Source organism: Neoarius graeffei, chromosome 9 (assembly GCF_027579695.1).
Source record: "Neoarius graeffei isolate fNeoGra1 chromosome 9, fNeoGra1.pri, whole genome shotgun sequence".
NCBI classification, from domain to species: domain Eukaryota; kingdom Metazoa; phylum Chordata; class Actinopteri; order Siluriformes; family Ariidae; genus Neoarius; species Neoarius graeffei.
In genome coordinates, this window is record NC_083577.1 from 94,272,544 (window position 1) to 94,293,534 (window position 20,991).

Sequence of the window (20,991 nt, forward strand, 5' to 3'; positions counted from 1 at the left end):
CCCCCTGGCATTTTGTTTTAAAAGCTAACTTATCTTGTAAAGGTGAAAAATAAAATGAAGAAATGGTGGAAATTAAGTGAAAAAGTAAAATAAAGATCAAACAGGAGCAAAGCAAAGAAGCATCCTACTCGCTTGAGTAGGCGGAGCAACCTAGTCATTAGTCATTCTTCCTCCATTGCTAGTGATGGCTTTATTTGTGATAAGTGCAGATTAGTTAGCTCTCTGATGGAGAAAATTGCAGTTCTAGAAGCGCATATCCAGGCTTTAGAGAAGGCCAGTGAGAATGAGAACAGTGCAGTTTCTGTAGGGGAAAGTCTGGATGCCCTAGGTGGAGTTAGTAATCCCCCAACTCCAGCATTGGAGCCCTCACAGCAGGGCGAATGGGTGACGACTCGGTGGCATAAGCCTAGAGCCAAAGTTACCGCTGAGGCTCGCCCACAGGAGCGCCACTCCTCTCCACATCACGTGTCGAACAGGTTTGCTGTCCTTAGTGATGCACCCGCTGAGAAACCTGAAAGAGCTCTGGTTATAGGGGACTCTATCATACAGCATGTGAAATTAGCTCCACCTTTAGGGGGCACCAGCAGCTTTAGTCAGGTGTATACCGGGAGCCAGGGCGCTGGACATGGCAGGTAATCTTAGGGTCCTAGGCAAGCATAGGTTCTCAAAGATAGTTATCCATGCTGGAGCTAATGATCTACACCTTCGTCAGTCGGAGGTTACCAAGAGTAACTTTGTAGCGGTGTTTAAATTAGCAAAGGCGATGTCTAATGCTGTAGTATGCTCTGGCCCCATCCCAATGTGGTGTGGCGATGTAGCTTACAGCAGGTTATGGTCCCTGAACTGCTGGTTGTCCAGGTGGTGCTCTGAAAACAGTGTGGGCTTTATAGGTAATTGGGCTAATTTTGAGGGCACTGCTGGCCTGTTAGGGTGGGACGGTATCCATCCCACTTGGGAAGGTGCTGCTCTCATTTCTTGCAGCATAGGTCATAGTCTCAGAACAGGCCTAGTTAATTTCTGACAATCTAGAGCCAAGGCCAGGGAGCAGACGAACAGGCTAAACTGACTGCCTGCTAGCTGCACAGAGTCGTCAGTCAGGGTCCACTACATTGAGACTGTGTCTGTTCCCCGAGCTCAATAAAAACGTAGAAATATTCAGAGAGTTTGTTCCAGTAACCTAATCAATATAAAATTGGATTATACTGACTGTACAGCCACTGCCAGCACCTTTTGATCTAAAGGTGGGGCTATTAAATACAACCCCGATTCCAAAAAAGTTGGGACAAAGTACAAATTGTAAATAAAAACGGAATGCAATGATGTGGAAGTTTCAAAATTCCATATTTTATTCAGAATAGAACATGGATGACATATATCAAATGTTTAAACTGAGAAAATGTATCATTTAAAGAGAAAAATTAGGTGATTTTTAAATTTCATGACAACACCACATCTCAAAAAAGTTGGGACAAGGCCATGTTTCCCACTGTGAGACATCCCCTTTTCTCTTTACAACAGTCTGTAAACGTCTGGGGACTGAGGAGACAAGTTGCTCAAGTTTAGGGATAGGAATGTTAACCCATTCTTATCTAATGTAGGATTCTAGTTGCTCAACTGTCTTAGGTCTTTTTTGTCATATCTTCCGTTTTATGATGCGCCAAATGTTTTCTATGGGTGAAAGATCTGGACTGCAGGCTGGCCAGTTCAGTACCCGGACCCTTCTTCTACGCAGCCATGATGCTGTAATTGATGCAGTATGTGGTTTGGCATTGTCATGTTGGAAAATGCAAGGTCTTCCCTGAAAGAGACGTCGTCTGGATGGGAGCATATGTTGCTCTAGAACCTGGACATGCCTTTCAGCATTGATGGTGTCTTTCCAGATGTGTAAGCTGCCCATGCCACACGCACTAATGCAACCCCATACCATCAGAGATGCAGGCTTCTGAACTGAGCGCTGATAACAACTTGGGTCGTCCTTCTCCTCTTTAGTCCGAATGACACGGCGTCCCTGATTTCCATAAAGAACTTCACATTTTGATTCGTCTGACCACAGAACAGTTTTCCACTTTGCCACAGTCCATTTTAAATGAGCCTTGGCCCAGAGAAGACGTCTGCGCTTCTGGATCATGTTTAGATACGGCTTCTTCTTTGAACTATAGAGTTTTAGCTGGCAACAGCGGATGGCACGGTGAATTGTGTTCACAGATAATGTTCTCTGGAAATATTCCTGAGCCCATTTTGTGATTTCCAATACAGAAGCATGCCTGTATGTGATGCAGTGCCGTCTAAGGGCCCGAAGATCACGGGCACCCAGTATGGTTTTCCGGCCTTGACCCTTACGCACAGAGATTCTTCCAGATTCTCTGAATCTTTTGATGATATTATGCACTGTAGATGATGATATGTTCAAACTCTTTGCAATTTTACACTGTCGAACTCCTTTCTGATATTGCTCCACTATTTGTTGGTGCAGAATTAGGGGGGTTGGTGATCCTCTTCCCATCTTTACTTCTGAGAGCCGCTGCCACTCCAAGATGCTCTTTTTATACCCAGTCATGTTAATGATCTATTGCCAATTAACCTAATGAGTTGTAATTTGGTCCTCCAGTTGTTCCTTTTTTGTACCTTTAACTTTTCCAGCCTCTTATTGCCCCTGTCCCAACTTTTTTGAGATCTGTTGCTGTCATGAAATTTCAAATGAGCCAATATTTGGCATGAAATTTCAAAATGTCTCACTTTCGACATTTGATATGTTGTCTATGTTCTATTGTGAATACAATATCAGTTTTTGAGATTTGTAAATTACTGCATTCCGTTTTTATTTACAATTTGTACTTTGTCCCAACTTTTTTGGAATCGGGGTTGTATTAGATCTCTAAAGCACGAATGGTTAATGAACTCATTACTGATTAGGAGTTTAATGTATTGTGTTTAAAAGAAACATGGATTAAACCAAATGAATATATAACATTAAATGAAGCTAGTCCTCCTGGATACAATTATATACACCAGCCTCGTCTAACTGGCAGAGGAGGTGGCGTCACGGTTATTTATAATGATTACCTAGGTGTAACACACAAACCTGGTGATAAATTTAATACATTTGAAGTTCTTCATACTACTATAATGTATGTAGCCTCGAAAAAAAAAAGTCTACCCAGTTAATTCCGTTACTTATTATTTACAGGCTCCCGGAGCCATATTCTGAGTTTCTTTCTGAATTTGCAGATTTTATCTCCGATCTGGTTATTTCCTTAGACAAAGCTTTAGTTGTTGGAGATTTTAATATTCACTTCGATAACCCAAAAGACCCTTTGAAAACAGCGTTTGTGTCCATTCTAGATTCAGTAGGGATTAATCAGAATGTCATAGGACTGACCCATAATGGTGGTTACACACTCGATCTAATACTAACATTCGGGTTAAACATAGAAAATATAGTCATACTTCCACAGTCTGAAATTATCTCAGATCATTATCTCATCACATTCAAAATATGTCTGAGTAATAATATATGCACCTCACCACGCTACTGTATTAAATGTACATTCGCGTCAACTACTGCACAGAGCTTTATAAATGATCTCCCAGAGTTATCAACTTTTGATTGGGCCACTGTCGGCCCCTGCAGAACTTGATCAGGCAACTGAATGCTTAGAGTCGATGTTCCGCTATACTTTAGATAATGTAGCTTCTCTTAAAAGGAAAAAGATCAGAGAGAAAAAATTAGCACCCTGGTATAATGATGACACTCGCACTTTAAAACAGACCACTCGAAAATTGGAACGTAAATGGCGTCAAACAAAACTGGTAGTGTTCAAATTAGCTTGGAAGGAGAGCTTCCTGATGTATAGAAAAGCTCTTAGTGCTGCTAGATCAACATATCTCTCCTCCCTAATAGAAAATAACAAAAATAATCCTAGATTCCTATTGAATACTGTAGCAAAATTAACCAGGAGTAAGTCCACTATAGACACATGCACACCTGCAGTATGTAGTAGCAACGACTTCATGAATTTTTTTAATGACAAAATTGAGAATATCCGACAAAAAATTCAAACTACTAATTTAAGGTCAGACAATGTAAGTGACGCTGATGTTAACAATATAACTGTATCAGATCAGCAATTAGAATGTTTTACTCCCCTTAGAGAAATTGAATTACTTTCATTAATCTCTGCATCAAAAGCCTCAACTTGTGTACTAGATCCCTTACCTACACGTCTATTCAAACAGATAATACCTGAAGTAATTGAACCACTTCTAAAAATAATAAATTCTTCTCTTACGATTGGCTATGTACCCAAATCCTTTAAACTAGCAGTTATCAAACCCCTGGTTAAAAAAAACTGACCTTGATCCCTGTCAGCTGTCCAATTATCGGCCAATACCAAACCTCCCCTTTATCTCCAAGATCCTTGAAAAAGCTGTGGCACAGCAGTTATGCTCATATTTACATAGGAATAACATCCATGAAACGCATCAGTCAGGATTTAGACCTCATCATAGCACAGAGACAGCTCTGGTTAAAGTAGTAAACAACACTGTTGGCGTCTGATCAGGGCTGTGTCTTGCTGCTTGTGTTGCTTGACCTTAGTGCAGCATTTGATACCATTGATCATTCCATTCTTCTGGATAGACTAGAAAATGTTGTGGGAGTTAAGGGAACGGCCCTCTCCTGGCTCAGCTCTTATTTAACCGATCGCTGTCAGTATGTTGATGTAAATGGTAATTTTTCTCGACATACTGAGGTAAAGTTTGGTGTTCCACAAGGTTCTGTCTTGGGTCCACTGCTTTTTTTTTTTCATTATATATGTTACCTCTGGGTGATATTATTCGTAAACATTGTATTCGTGTCCACTGTTATGCTGATGACACATAGTTGTATGTTTCTGCAAAACCAGATGAGAGACACCAGCTTAATAGAATTGAGGAATGTGTAAAAGACATTAGACACTGGATGCTTATTAACTTCCTTCTGCTTAACTCTGACAAGACAGAAGTACTTGTACTCGGACCACATGTAGCTAGAAGTAAGTTTTCTGCTTACACAGTAACTCTGGATTGCCTTTCTCTTTCTTCACGTGCAGCAGTAAAAGACCTCGGGGTGATTATTGACCCCAGTCTTTCATTCGAAACTCACATTGATAACATTACCCGGATATCTTTCTTTCATCTCAGAAATATTGCTAAGATAAGAAATTTAATGTCACTACACGACGCAGAAAAACTAGTTCATGCTTTTGTTACCTCCAGGTTGGATTATTGTAATGCCTTACTGTCTGGATGTTCTAATAAGTGCATAAGCATGCTCCAGTTAGTTCAAAATGCAGCAGCAAGAGTCCTTACTAGAAAATATGACCACATCTTATCCACACTGCATTGGCTCCCAATCAGGTACTACTATTGACCGTCAAAGCACTGAATGGTCTCGCACCACAGTACCTGAGCGAACTTCTGGTCCTTTATGACCCACTATGCCTACTCGGATCAAAAGGTCCAGGTTATCTGCTGGTACCTCGTATAGTGAAGGGTACATCAGGGGGCAGAGCCTTTTCTTACAAAGCCCCACAGTTATGGAACAGCTTTCTAAGTAGTGTTCGGGAATCAGACACAGTCTCAGCATTTAAGTCTCGACTGAAAACATATCAGTTTAGTCAAGCCTTTTGTTAATGGTGTGTATGAGGTAAAGATGTAGATCTGGAGGGTCCTCAGACAGTGTTTTTTTTTTTGGTAAACTGGGATGTATGGATGCTGTCAGTCCCCCACTCGCTTGCTCACTCGAGTTTGCTGACGGTGTAGTGGCTGCTGCTTTATGTCCCGGGGCTCCCTCATGCCTGTGCTACCTTCTGGCTCTCTCCTTTTAGTTATTCTGTCTTTTTTCTTTTCTACACACTGTTTCCACTGTTGTTGGAGTTGCTTTTAATCTCATTGTACATGGGTATAGTGACAGTAAAGGTATTCTATTCTATTCTTAGTTAGTTTTGCCGGAGTCCCTGCTTGTACTCGGCACAAAATGTATACTGTTCCTACTTATTCAGGTGACATTGGACATACCTAACAACCTGTGTTTTCTCTTCTTCCCCCCCATCTGTCCCTCTGAGTTACATGTCAATCCTGGAAACGAGGTGCTGAACCTCTTCTGCTCCTCGGACCTGTCTGATCCATCCTGATGCCCTATGTCTGGTTGGAGTCTCATCACATCGCTCCTGTGGAGGACGGCCCCATATGGACAGTTGAAAGTCACACTTGGAAGACGCTCTGGACACTTACAGTAATGCTTTTGTGGCTGAGGACTACAGTTGGCTTGCTAACTTTGGGACTGTGGTTGTCATGAACAGTTTTGCACTCAAGTTTCCATCAATGAAGAGTTATAACATCAACGAAACTGACTTCATGTTAAAACTGTTAATGTTATAGTCATGTTGTTTGTTGTTGTCCAGGTGAGGATTGGTTCCCTTGTGGGTCTGGTTCCTCTCAAGGTTTCTTCCTCGTGTCGTCTGGGGGAGTTTTTCCTTGCCACCATCGCCATGGGCTTGCTCATTGGGGATAGATTAGGGATAAAATTGGCTCATGTCTTGGGTCATTCAGATTCTGTAAAGCCGCTTTGGGACAATGTCTATTGTTAAAAGCGCTATACAAACAGACTTGACTTGACAACTGTCAAGTTAGCAGTCTTCCCTATTTTGTGGTTGTCTGTACTGAAATGGACCAAGAGACACACATGATTTATAGTGTTTTACTCAAACTCAAAATGAAATATTCTCTAATATTGACGGTTTTTTTTCTGCTGTAGGCCATAATTATCAAAATTTAAAATAGAAAAATGGCTAAAACATTTTATTTTGTGTAATGAGTCTAGAATCTATGAAATTTTCACTTTCTTAAATAACTGATGGAAAATATTTGAACTTTTTCACGATATTCTAATTCAGGTGTGTGTGTGTGTCAGAGGTAGACAAAGTACCTAACTTTTATTTCTTAAGTCAAAGTACAGATCCCACTGGTCAAATGTTACTCCGATACAAGTGAAAGTTGTACAGTCAAATTTTTACTTAAGTTAAAGTACTGAACTACTTGCTTTTAAAAATACTTAAGTATTAAAAGTACGTTTTCTGTCAATGCATCGTTGTATTATTGCCACAATTCTTACAAAACCTAATGCCGAGCAAAGACAGAAATGTGAATTCACAAAATGAACACATGCTGTGCCATCATGGTGGTTTAATGTTAAGCTAGCTAGTCAGTGAAACTCCACCTGATGTGCTAGCAAACTCTTTTCAAACTCAAAATCATATTTGGTAGTTAAGGCTCCTAGAAAAGAAAGATTTCTACATTGTTTATTTGGCAAGATTATGCTAAAACATATTTCTGAAAGGACTTCAGATAAGTTAATGTTATTCATGTTAGCCTAACTCTGTTTTTACATAGTAACAGTGTCCAAGTTAACTAGCTATGCATAAATGTTAGCCATGGACAAGGCTATGGCAACTTGGCGAGCAAATCCATAGAAAGTCCTTTGACTAACCAGACTGCATAGTTATTGCAACATTATCGCTAGTTCTATATGGAATCAATTTTGTGCCAAAATGTTCATACAATACTTTTGAAATATCAAACAAGAACGACAAATCAAAATACAAAAAAAAGAAAAACAAGTCAATTTTTTTTTTAGACTGGCAAACAAATTATTTGTGTAATCGTGCAAAATATCAGTCTGTTATTCTTCAGAAACCTTTTATTTTTGTTCCGCGTCTTTCTCAGTTTTGTTTGACGTAATTTATTTTGGTTGCGATTCCAGCTTTCTTGTTTGCACTGCCTGACTTTTTGCTTGCAGTTTTGGCACAAACTTCATGTGTGGGTGGGCTGTCCAGGAATGCATTCCCATTGGGTAACTTGTGTTTGACTGACAGCTACGCTCAGCCATTCCCTACTCGGATTCTGGCGGACTGTTTGACGAGTGACCGATCCATTGACGGTAAACAAGGATCGAGTGGACTTCAGTGGCGACTATGATATTGAATTAATTCAACAAAGTGTAAATTCAATATCATAGTCACCACTGAAGTCCACTCGATCCTTGTTTACCGTCAATGGATCGGTCACTTGTCAAACAGTCCGCCAGAATCCGAGTAGGGAATGGCTGAGCGTAGCTGTCAGTCAAACACAAGTTACCCAATGGGAATGCATTCCTGGACAGCCCACCCACACGTGAAGTTTGTGCCAAAACTGCAAGCAAAAAGTCAGGGAGCGCAAACAAGAAAGCTGGAATCGCAACCAAAATAAATTACGTCAAACAAAACTGAGAAAGACGCGGAACAAAAATAAAAGGTTTCTGAAGAGTAATAGACTGATATTTTGCACGATTACATGAATAATTTGTTTGCCAGTCTAAAAAAAATTTTTTTTTTCTTTTCTTGTATTTTGATTTGTCATTTTTGTTTGATATTTCAAAAGTATTGTATGAACATTTTGGCACAAAATTGATTCCATAGCTCTAAAAGCACAGAACTTCGTTGCAAGCTTTCTCTTGGAATAAAACATTTACATACCTCAATATGCTTCAGTGGGTTGGATGGTGAGTTTTTGTAGGCCGTGATGTGGCTCATTTTAGGCAAACAAAACAAACATTTAAAACGAAATGAATCTTTAATCCTTTCAGAAAACTGAAACATGGTTTCTAGGTATGGCCCTGGGTGTGTGCATTCTCCAGAAGAACTGCTTCCTTCCATTCTACCATCATGTTCAATTAATGATGCTGAGAAATCATTGAACTTGATTTTATACAGTCTATGGATGTGACGTGACCCTAGTGATTACTGATAGGCTGTCTCCGTGTCACCTGTGAAAAAAACAATCATGTTTTAGAAAAGAAAAAAAACATTCAATTTCAAAGCTGCTTCATAGTAATGAGGACCTTGATAGAAATGTAGTGGAGTGAAAAGTACAATATTTGCCCTTCAAATGTAGTGAAGTTGGTCATAAGTTTAAAAAAAAAAAAATACTCAAGTAAAGTACAGATACTAAAAAATGTGTCCCATATAGTCACAATGTACAACTGTGTAACCAGGAAATTCATTGTAGTTTTAGCATGAAGTGCCTTTTGTTGAAGTCATCAGCTGTTAATTGAAGGAAACTTGAGTGCAAAACTGTTCATGACAACTGCAGTCCTCAGCCATCATAGCAAAACTGTAAGTGTCCAGAGTCATCTTCCAGGTATGACTTTTGACTCTTGTGAACCCTTGCCCGTTGATTTGGGCCCTTTGGTAGACTATGTAAAGCCAACAGTCACAAACTTGGGTTTTAAGATGGACAGTGATTTTAAATTGGATCGGCAAATTAGTTCCGTAGTGAAGTCTAGCTTCTTTCAAATTAGGCAGCTGGCAAAGGTGAAGCCTTTCCTTGCACAAATGCACTTTGAGACAGTAATCCACGCCTTCATAACATCTCTGCTGGATTACTGTAATGCACTTTATTTTGGAGTTAGCCAGTCCTCCCTCGCACGTCTCCAGCTGGTGCAAAATACAGCCGCTCGCCTCCTAACTGGAGCACGTAAGAGGGAGCACATAACTCCCATCCTAGCCTCCCTCCACTGGCTGCTTGTGCACTTTAGAGTCCATTTTAAGATTATTTTATTTGTTTTTAAGTCTTTAAATGGCCTCGCCCCCCCTTACCTCTCTGAGCTCCTTCAACCCTATGCTCCTGCTCGGTGCCTCAGGTCAGCAGACTTGCTGCTCCTGGAGGTACTGAGGTCCAAATGGAAGCTCAGAGGGGACAGAGCTTTCTCCACTGCTGCTCCAAAATTATGGAGCGAGCTACCATTGCACATTAGGCAAGCTTCCTCACTGTCCATTTTTAAAACTAGTCTTAAAACCCATTTTTACTCCTTGGCTTTTAACTCCGCATGAGACTCTGCTCTTGTTTTAGTGTTTTATGGTTTGCTTTTATTTATTGTTTTGTTTCTAATTGCTTTTAAAAACAATGAAACAACTGTTCGACTGTCTGTTTTATTTATTTCATTGCTTTTAATTGTTTTATGTCTTTATGTACAGCACCTTGTTTTCAACTATGGTTGTTTTAAAGTGCTATATAAATAAAGTTGAGTTGAGTCCATATGGGGCTGTCCTCCACAGGAGCAATGTGATGAGACTCCAGCCAGACATAAAGCATCAGAATGCATCAGGCAGGTCTGAAGACCAGAAGTAGTCAGCACCACTGGTGTTTTAGGATCAACATGTAACTTGACAGAGAGACAGACAGAGGAAGAGACTGGGAGGACAGGTTGTGAGGTATGCCCAGTGTCACCTAATGGTTAAGAACAGTATACATTGTGTGTTGAGTGCAAGCAGAGACTCTGGCAAGACTAACTATGAGAGTATAACTAAAAGGGAGAGCCAGAAGGTAAAGGCCCGGTCACACAGCACTCCGCGTCTATATCACGTACAAAAAGATACAAAAATCTGGTGGACGTGGTCGTAAGTGGTAATTTTTGGTCAATTTTGGCTTTGCCGTGCTTTGTACGGGGTATGGCCGTCGGCGGCTGTTTCACTGCCATAGCACTGCCAAATCACGGGTAACCGCGGCTCAGCGTCGTTGGAAGAGCGGCTTGCTGCGCATATGTTGAGCCTGTATCAGTTGGTTCTGTTGGTGCTGGAGCATTAAGATGAGGACATCACAGCATTGAGAGTTCATGTTCACCCCTTGACATCTAGACTGCAAGTGCCGAGGTCTCAGAAAATTACGGTATTTACATGCCGCAAATCAGAAGTGATGCAGAAGTGATTAGACAGTGATCAATCGAATTTAGAACTTGTTTGAGACGTCGTTTAACGGGCTTAGACAGTGCTATGTACGCGGAAAAATCCATTTCTCAGTGATAAGCCGCTAAACACACGCTATATCCCGTGATACCAACGCGTAACACCCGTCCGATGACCGTGCTCTGCCCGTGATAGACCGCCAAACTTTCGCGTCTTACCACATCTCCCCAAGTTTTAATAACGGCCGGGACACTGATTATCACGTGTTTTTCACCTGTGTTGCATGTCTTTACCACGTGTGCCGGCCGTGGTTGTCCGCGGTCTAAAGTTTTGAGCAGTCCAAAACTTTTTGCCGCGTCCGACGCCGTTCCGATTTTCCCCTGCGTCCTGTCACGTCTGTATATCGACTGTAACACGTCTTAACTTCGACATCAACACGAACAATATCGTCTGCTTCACGGGAGAGCACTTTTTGACGGGTTTTGGCCGTGATAAAGCCGTAAAGCGCTGTGTGACCGGGCCTTAAGACAGGCATGAGGGTGCCCTGGGACATAAAGCAGCAGCCACTCCACCATCAAGAAACCCAAGTGAATGTGTGAGTGGGGGGCCAGTAGCATCCATACATCCCAGTTTACCAAAACACTATGCCTGAGGACCCTCCAGATGTTCCCCTTTACCTAACAAAACAAAAAAAAACTATTAACAAAAGGCTTGACTAAAAAGATATGTTTTCAGCCTAGACTTTAACACTGAGACTGTGTCTGTCTGAGTCCCAGATGCTACTTGGAAGGCTGTTCCATAACCATGGAACTTTGTAAGAAAAGGTTCTGCTCCCTGATGTAGCCTTTACTATATGATGTACCAACAGATAGCCTGCACGTTTTGATCCAAGTAGGTGTGGCAGGACATAAAGGACCAGAAGTTTGCTCAGGTACTGTGGGGCAAGACCATTCAGTGCTTTAAAGGTCAACAGTAGTATTTTACAATCAATGCAAAATTTGATTGGGAGCCAATGCAGTGTGGTTACGATAGGAGCCATGTGGTCATATCTTCTCTTGCTACTACATTTTGAACTAACTAGAGCTTGTTTATGCACTTATTGGAACATCCACACTGTAAGGCATTACAATAATCCAATCTAGAGGTAACAAAAGCATGAACTAGTTTTTCTGCATCATGTAGGGACATTATTTCTTATCAGAATCACTTTTATTGCCAGGTATGTGGACACAGACGAGGAATTTGACTCCGGTTTCACTTAGCTCTCATAGTATAAAACCGATAAAAAGCGTATACACAACAAACAAACAAAGAAAAAAATGGCTGCATAGTGCAAAGTAATCCAGGTAAGTCAAGTATGGAATAGATAAATATAAAGTATACAGTGTGCACAGAATTACGGTATGAGTGTGCAGATATTTTACAAGTGATATTACTGATATATGAATCTGGATTTTAGCTGTTCATCACAGAGACAGCCTGACGGGAAAAAACTATTCTTGTGTCTGGTTGTTTTTGCATACAGTGATCTATATCGCGGGCGGCACGGTGGTGTAGTGGTTAGCGCTGTCACCTCACAGCAAGAAGGTTCTGGGTTCGAGCCTCGTGGCCGGCGAGGGCCTTTCTGTGTGGAGTTTGCATGTTCTCCCCATGTCCGCGTGGGTTTCCTCCGGGTGCTCCGGTTTCCCCCACAGTCCAAAGACATGCAGGTTAGGTTAATTGGTGACTCTAAATTGACCGTAGGTGTGAATGTGAGTGTGAATGGTTGTCTGTGTCTGTCAGCCCTGTGATGACCTGGCGACTTGTCCAGGGTGTACCCCGCCTTTCGCCCGTAGTCAGCTGGGATAGGCTCCAGCTTGCCTGCGACCCTGTAGAACAGGATAAAGCGGCTAGAGATAATGAGAATGAGATGATCTATATCGCCTCCCTGAGGGGAGAGGATTAAACAGATTGTGACCAGGGTGTGATGGGTCCGCAGAGATGTTACCTGCCCTTATACCTGTCCAGAGTCAGGAAACAGTGGGGCAAAAAAGTATTTAGTCAGCCACCAATTGTGCAAGTTCTCCCACTTAAAAAGATGAGAGGCCTGTAATTTTCATCATAGGTACACTTCAACTATGAGAGACAGAATGGGGGGAAAGAATCCAGGAAATCACATTGTAGGATTTTTAATGAATTAATTGGTAAATTCCTCGGTAAAATAAGTATTTGGTCACCTACAAACAAGCAAGATTTCTGGCTCTCACAGACCTGTAACAACTTCTTTAAGAGGCTCCTCTGTCCTCCACTTGTTACCTGTATTAATGGCACCTGTTTGAACTCGTTATCAGTATAAAAAACACCTGTTCACAACCTCAAACAGTCACACTCCAAACTCCACTATGGCCAAGACCAAAGAGCTGTCAAAGGACACCAGAAACAAAATTGTAGACCTGCACCAGGCTGGGAAGACTGAATCTGCAATAGGTAAGCAGCTTGGTGTGCAGAAATCAACTGTGGGAGCAATTATTAGAAAATGGAAGACATACAAGACCACTGATAATCTCCCTCGATCTGGGGCTCCATGCAAGATCTCACCCCGTGGGGTCAAAATGATCACAAGAACGGTGAGCAAAAATCCCAGAACCACATGGGGGGACCTAGTGAATGACCTGCAGAGAGCTGGGACCAAAGTAACAAAGGCTACCATCAGTAACACACTACGCCTCCAGGGACTCCAATCCTGCAGTGCCAGACGTGTCCCCCTGCTTAAGCCAGTACATGTCCAGGCCCATCTGAAGTTTGCTAGAGAGCATTTGGATGATCCAGAAGAGGATTGGGAGAATGTCATATGGTCAGATGAAACCAAAATAGAACTTTTTGGTAAAAACTCAACTTGTGTTTGGAGGAGAAAGAATGCTGAGTTGCAGCCAAAGAACACCATACCTACTGTGAAGCATGGGGGTGGAAACATCATGCTTTGGGGCTGTTTTTCTGCAAAGGGACCAGGACGACTGATCCGTGTAAAGGAAAGAATGAATGGGGCCATGTATCATGAGATTTTGAGTGAAAACTTCCTTCCATCAGCAAGGGCATTGAAGATGAAACATGGCTGGGTCTTTCAGCATGACAATGATCCCAAACACACCACCCGGGCAACGAAGGAGTGGCTTCATAAGAAGGATTTCAAGGTCCTGGAGTGGCCTAGCCAGTCTCCAGATCTCAATGCCATAGAAAATCTTTGGAGGGAGTTGAAAGTCCGTGTTGCCCAGCGACAGCCCCAAAACATCACTGCTGTAGAGGAGATCTGCATGGAGGAATGGGCCAAAATACCAGCAACAGTGTGTGAAAACCTTGTGAAGACTTACAGAAAATGTTTGACCTCTGTCATTGCCAACAAAGGGTATATAACAAAGTATTGAGATGAACTTTTGTTATTGACCAAATACTTATTTTCCACCATAATTTGCAAATAAATTCTTTAAAAATCGGACAATGTGATTTTCTGGATTTTTTTTCTCATTTTGTCTCTCATAGTTGAGGTATACATATGATGAAAATTACAGGCCCCTCTCATCTTTTTAAGTGGGAGAACTTGCACAATTGGTGACTGACTGAATACTTTTTTGCCCCACTGTAGGTCTTGGATGGAGGGCAGGTTGACACCAATAATTTTCTCTGCAGACCTTATTGTCCGTTGCAGTCTGTTCTCCTGTTTGGTGACCGATCCAAACATTAATGGAAGAGCAAAGAACAGACTGAATGATGGCAGTGTAGAATTGTGTCAGCAGCTTCTTAGGCAGGTTGAGCTTCCTGAGCTGGCGCAGAAAGTACAACCTCTGCTGAGCCTTTTTGATAATAGTGACTGTGTTGGTCTCCCACTTCAAGTCCCGAGAGATTGTGGAACCCAGAAACCTGAAGCTTTCAACAGCAGTCACAGTGTTGTTGGTGATGGGCAGCAAAGTGGAGGGGCTCCTCCTAAAGTCCACTGTCATCTCCACAGTTTTGAGCGTGTTCAGTTCCAGATTGTTCTGACCGCACCACCAGACCAGCTGTTCAACCTCCTGTCTGTATGCAGACTCGTCACCATCTCGGATGAGGCCGATGACCGTTGTATCGTCCGCAAATTTCAGGAGTTTTAACAGACGGGTCTCTTGAGGTGCAGTCGTTGGTATAAAGGGAGAAGAGCAGTGGGGAGAGCACACACCCTTGGGGGGCACCAGTGCTGATAGGCCGAGTGCTGGATAAGAATCTTAGCAATATTTCTGAGATCAGATAAAGCTATCTGGGTAATATTATCGATATGAGTTTCAAAAGAAACTCCATAAGGTGTTTTACTGCTGCATGTGAAGAAACAAAGGCCATACAGAGTTACTGTGTAATCAGAAAACCTACTTCCGTCTGGTCAGAGTTAAGTAGAAGGAAGTTAATAAAGATCCAGTGTCTAAAGTCCTTTACACGTTCCTCAGTTTTAAGCTGTCTCTGTGTCACCTGTGAAAAAACCAATCATGTTTTAGAAAAGAAAAAAAACATTCACTTTCAAAGCTGCTTCTTAGTAACGAGGACCTTAATAGAAATGTAGTGGAGTGAAAAGTACAATATTTGCCCTTCAAATGTAGTGAAGTTAGTTAGTCATAAGTTTAAAAAAAACTCAAGTAAAGTACAGATACTCAAAAAATGTACTTAAGTACAGTACTCATGTAAATGTACTTACTGTCCACCTCTGGTGTGTGTGTGTGTGTGTGTGTGTGTGTGTTGCAAGACACTGTATAAAATTATTGCAAAAGTATTCATCCCCCTTTGTGTTTGTCTTGTTTTGTTAGATTCCAAGCTGGAATTAAAATGGATTTTTGGAAGGTTAGCACCATTTTGATTTACACAACATGCCTACAATTTTAAAGGTGCAAGTTGTTGTTTTATTGTGACAAACAATAAGATGAAAAAATAGAAATCTGGAGTATGCATAGGTCTTCACCCCCTTTTTTCATATGAAACCCCTAAATAAGAGTTGGTCCAACCAATTAAATTCATAAGTCACATAATTAGTTGATTTAAGATCCACCTGTGTGCAATCAAAGTGTCACATGATTTGTTACATGATGTCTGGTATAAATCGACCTGTTCTGGAAGGACCTTGACTCTGCAACACTACTAAGCAAGCAACATGAAAACCAAGGAGCCTCCAAACAGGTCAGAGATACAGTTGTGGAGAAGTATAGATCAGGGTTGGGTGATGATGAATATCCCAAACTTTGAATATCCCACAGAGCATCATTAAATCCATTATAGCAAAATGGAAAGAATATGGCACCACTACAAACCTGATGAGAAGGCCCCGCCCACCAAAACTGTCAGACCAGGCAAGGAGGGCATTAATTAGAGATGCAGCAAAGACACCGAAGGAGCTCTAAAGATCAACAGCAGAGATGGGAGTATCTGTCCATAGGACCACTTTAAGCCATACACTCCACAGAGCAGGGCTTTATGGAAGAATGGTCAGAAAAAAAGTAATTGCTGAAGAAAACATGTTTGGAGTTTGCCCAACAGTATGTGGCAGACTCCCCGAATACATGGAAGAAGATTCTCTGGTCAAATGAGACTAAAATTGATCTTTTTGGCCATCATGGGAAATGCCATGTGTGGCATAAACCCATCACCCTGAGAATACCATTCCTGCAGTGAAGTGTGGTGGTGGCAGCATCATGCTGTGGGGATGTTTTTCATCTGCAGGGACAGGAAAGCTGGTCAGGACTGAAGGAAAGATGGATGGAACTAAATACAGGGCAATTCTGGAGGAAAACCTGTTTGAGTCAGCCATAAGTTTGAGACTGGGATGAAGATTCGCGTTCCAGCAGGACAATGACCCTAAACACACTGCTAAAGCTATACTGGAGTGGTTTAAAGGGAAACCTTTTAAATGTCTTTGAATGGCCTAATCAAAGCCCGGACCTCAATCCAATTGAGAATCTGTGGCAGAACTTGAAGACTGCTGCACACCAACGCAACCCATCTAACTTGAAGGAGTTGGAGCAGTTTTGCCTTGAGGAATGGGCAAAAATCCCAGTGGCTAGATGTGCTAAGCTAATGCAGACATACATCAAGAGACTTGGAGCTATAATTGCAGCAAAAGGTGGCTCTACAAAGTACTGATTTGGGGGGGGTGAATACCTATGCACACTCCAGATTTTTTGTTTGTTTTTAAATCTTATCATTTGTGTCACAATAAAAAAAAATAATAAAAAAACAACTATTTTCACCTTTAAAGTTGTAGGCATGTTGTGTAAATCAAATGGTGCTAACCCCCCAAAAATCTTGTAATCTGACAAAACAAGGCAAACACAAAGGGGGAAAATACTTTTACAAGACACTGTATATACATACAGGTGGAAAATAGCAACTTGCTAAAACCTGGTAAAATGCATCTCTTCTTGTTTTATACAAGGTTAATGTTTTATTGTGCACTGTCTCTGTTTAAAAAAAAAAAATACAAAATTGTATACACCAATCAGCCATAACATTATGATCACTGACTGGTGAAGTGAAAAACATTTGATTATCTCATTACAGTGGCACTTGTCAAGGGGTGGGATATATTAGGCAGTGAGAGAACAGTCAGTTCTTGAAGTTGATGTGTTTAGAAGCAGGAAGAATGGGCAAGCATAAGGATCTGAGCAACTTTTGACAAGGGCCAAATTGTGATGGCTAGACGACTGGGTCTGAGCATCTCCAAAATGGCACATATTGTGGGGTGTTCCCAGTATGCAGTGGTTTGTACCAAAAGTGGTCCAAGGAAGAACAACCGGTGAACTGGTTTATGAGGTAAAGGAGTAGATCTGGAGGGTCGTCAGACATAGCGTTTTGGTAAGCTGGGATGTATGGATGCTGTCAGTGCCCCACTCGCTTGCTCACTTGAGTTTGTTGACGGTGTAGTGGCTGGCTGCTTTATGTCCCGGGGCTCCCTCATGCCTGTGTTACCTTCTGGCTCTCCCCTTTCAGCTATGCTAAATTAAATTTAGTGCAATATGTATACTGTTCCTACTTATTCAGGTGACATTGGGTATACCTAACAACCTGTGCCCCCCCCCCCCCCCCCCCCCAAAAAAAAAATCTGTCCCTTTTGAGTTACATGTCGGTCTTGGGATCGAGGTGCTGACCTCTTCTGCTCCTCGGACCTGCCTGATCCATCCTGGTGCCCTGTGTCTGGTTGGAGGCTCATCACATCGCTCCTGTGGAGGACGGCCTCATGTGGACAGTTGAAAGTCACACTTGGAGGACGCTCTGGACACTTACAATAATGCTTTTATGGCTGAGAACTACAGTTGACTTGCTAACTTTTTAGGACTGCAGTTGTCATGAACAGTTTTGCACTCAAGTTTCCATCAATGAAGAGTTATAACATCAATGAAACTGACTTCATGTTAAAACTGTTATAGTTATGCTGTCTGTTGTTGCCCAAATGAGGATGGGTTCCCTTTTGAGTCTGGTTCCTCTCGAGGTTTCTTCCTCATGTCGTCTGAGGGAGTTTTTCCTTGCCACCATTGCCACAGGCTTGCTCATTGGAGATAGATTAGGGATAAAATTAGCTCATGTTTAAAGTCGTTCAAATTCTGTAAAGCTGCTTTGAGACAATGTTTATTGTTAAAAGCGCTATACAAATAAACTTGACTTGAACTGGCGACAGGGTCATGGGTGTCGAAGCCTCCTTGATTCACATGGGGCACAAAGGCTAGCTTATATGGGTCAATCCCACAGAGGAGCTACTGTAGTACAAAATGCTGAAAAAGTTAATGCTGGTTAAAACAGAAAGGTGTTGGCATTAAATTTTTCAGCAGACTGTGCTACAGGAGCTCTTCAGTAAGAGAGGGAGAGAATGTGTGTGTGAATTCTGTTTGTGTAGCGCTTTTAACAATATACATTTTTGGCCACTTGACAGAAGTATGTAAATTTTGAACATATAAATTTATCTGTATGAGCAAGACTGAGGCGATGGCGACAATCAAAAACGCTGAGATGACATGAGGAAAAACCCTTGAAAGGAACCCGACTCAGAAAGGAACCCATCCTCATTTGATGCCATTTATGTTCTAATTTTTGGGTGGTCTGTTTTAAAGTGCATGTGTAATCGTTATACCAGGCCCCCCCCAAACATTAATCTTTTAAGTGGAGCTACGTTATCTAAAGTATAGTGAAACATTTGATTCTAAGCATTCAGTTGCCTGATCAAATTCTGTGGGGTCTGATGGTGAGCCAATCAAAGTTGATAACTCCGGGAGATTATTAATAAAACTTTGTGCAGTAGTTAACGTGACTACGTTTGACACAGTAGTATGGCAAGGTGCATATGTTATTCCTAAGACATTTCGAATGAGATGATCTGAGGTAACTTCAGACTGTGGAAGTGTGATTTATATCTGAGTGCTAGTATCAGATCAAGAGCATGACCACCATTATGAGTGGTGATGATGATGCTATGAGTGTCCAAACTTTTGTCTGGTACTGTATATTTTTGTAAACAATTTTTTTTAACCTACCCCATTGTCTGTTTTGTGTGGTTTGTGATTAATGTGAATTTGCTATAATTTAGATGCATCACTGGACTTGTGCCTTTCAATTTTTCAGTAAAATAATATTTAATGAAAAAAAGGATTTAATAAAATAATTTATTGATGCTTATGTGATTTAATGATGTGTGCATTAAGGTGCAGTTGATGACATCTTGGAAAATACATCTTTAATGGAAATTTATCACAAGTGTAACTGTTTGTGCTTATGACATTTGGGACTTAAAGTAAAAATCAATAACCTTGTATGTTCATTTAAAAAGATATTTTTCCCCTGACTTTGCAGTGGTTCACAGCTGCAGTCTTGCAGGTCTACCCATGCATGTTCTGCCCCTGTGTGCCTTTCTATCGAATTAGCTAAATGGTAATTGTCTAATAAGCAACAGATCAATTGGGTGTGGTAGTGAAGAAATCAAGGGTCTTAAGCTGTGAAATGTCCGTTTTTCAAAATAGCCCTCATTGACTGACTGACTTTCCTTTCATGACTTCTTGTAGTGTGTTTCAGCTGTGGAACATAAATGTGCACTTCAGACCTGCCAGTCTTTTACACATTTTGTGTCGGAGCTCCACCTTTTCACGTCGGGCTATGCAACGAGTCACTCAAAAAAAAAAAGCTAAAGGGGCAGTCATCTTTTTTTTTTCCTCCAAGTAAAAACAGCAAAGAGCCAGTGATTTAAAATGATGCCCCTTACATTTGCAACCGTGATCTACTCAAGATGAAATGAGGAGGGCGAGTCAGCAAGAGTGCATTTTATAAAATGGTAATGGAATGTATAAATTACCTTAATCTTTACTAACTCACTGTGCCCCCTGCAGGACAGAGTGGCTGGGGCAGGTTATGGAGAACCTATCAAGCTCAGCTGTGCAAGAGTGACATCAGTCAGTGCATCACAACCGGAGACATCAGGAACTTCTTGGATGCTAAAGGAATCCCCTACCAGAGCCACACACTCCCATCTCAGCTGGACATCACAGAGTGTTTCACAGCTGGAGATGAGAAAGGAGAGCTGCTGCTGGATTTCCTGACCGAGGTGATGGAGTTCAGTAAGACCGCTTCCCCAGAGCTGAAGGCCGGAGTGCTGGAGCTCCTCAAACACCCCGACTGCAGCCGAGAGGTGGATGGGAGGATTATATTCAACAACAATCTCGAGGCCTTAGTGCTCACCCCATAGTACCAAATCATAAAGACACACTAAGAAAAACATTTCATGAATTAATTTTTTTTAGATTTTAACTTTAGCACCTTAGGCAAATCTGTCACTAGCTGTCTGATGTCTGTAAATTGTTAATACAAATATTGTATTTGCTTTAATTGCAACATAGAATATGAAAAGCAATCCTTCTTAAACTGGTTGGACTGTAAATTATGGTTTATAAATTAGGACTGTGACTGTATTTGGCAAAAAAATCAACTAATCCAATTAAATTGGGGAAAAAATTGTGCCATCAGTTATAAACAGTTGTGTGTTTCGGTGTTTTTTTTTTTTTTTTGGTCATGGTCAATGATATTTACAGACTATCAAAAAATGAAAGATTTAATCAAAATATCTGGAGTTATCAATGATTCAGCCACATAGCAAATGAGCTGTTAGTTTTAGCTGAATGCCTTTTCAAAGGCTCAATATTTGTAGGAATTACTTTACATATTTGATGGGTTTACAAGAACTTTATCAAATATACACAATTTACTA

The 20,991-nt window shown here is 41.3% G+C and overlaps 1 protein-coding gene across 6 annotated transcripts in view; it reads left to right on the forward strand.

Moving 5' to 3' along the window:
- LOC132892100 (histamine N-methyltransferase-like) overlaps window positions 1-20,759 on the forward strand; it is an 80,682-nt gene extending 59,923 nt beyond the window's left edge. For all 6 annotated transcript variants that reach the window (XM_060930496.1, XM_060930498.1, XM_060930497.1 and 3 more), the window contains one exon: window positions 20,117-20,759. In XM_060930496.1, the coding sequence (XP_060786479.1) occupies window positions 20,117-20,472 (356 nt within the window). In that variant the 3' untranslated portion in view covers window positions 20,473-20,759. The remainder of the gene's footprint in view (window positions 1-20,116) is intronic.
- Window positions 20,760-20,991: the final 232 nt, after the last annotated feature.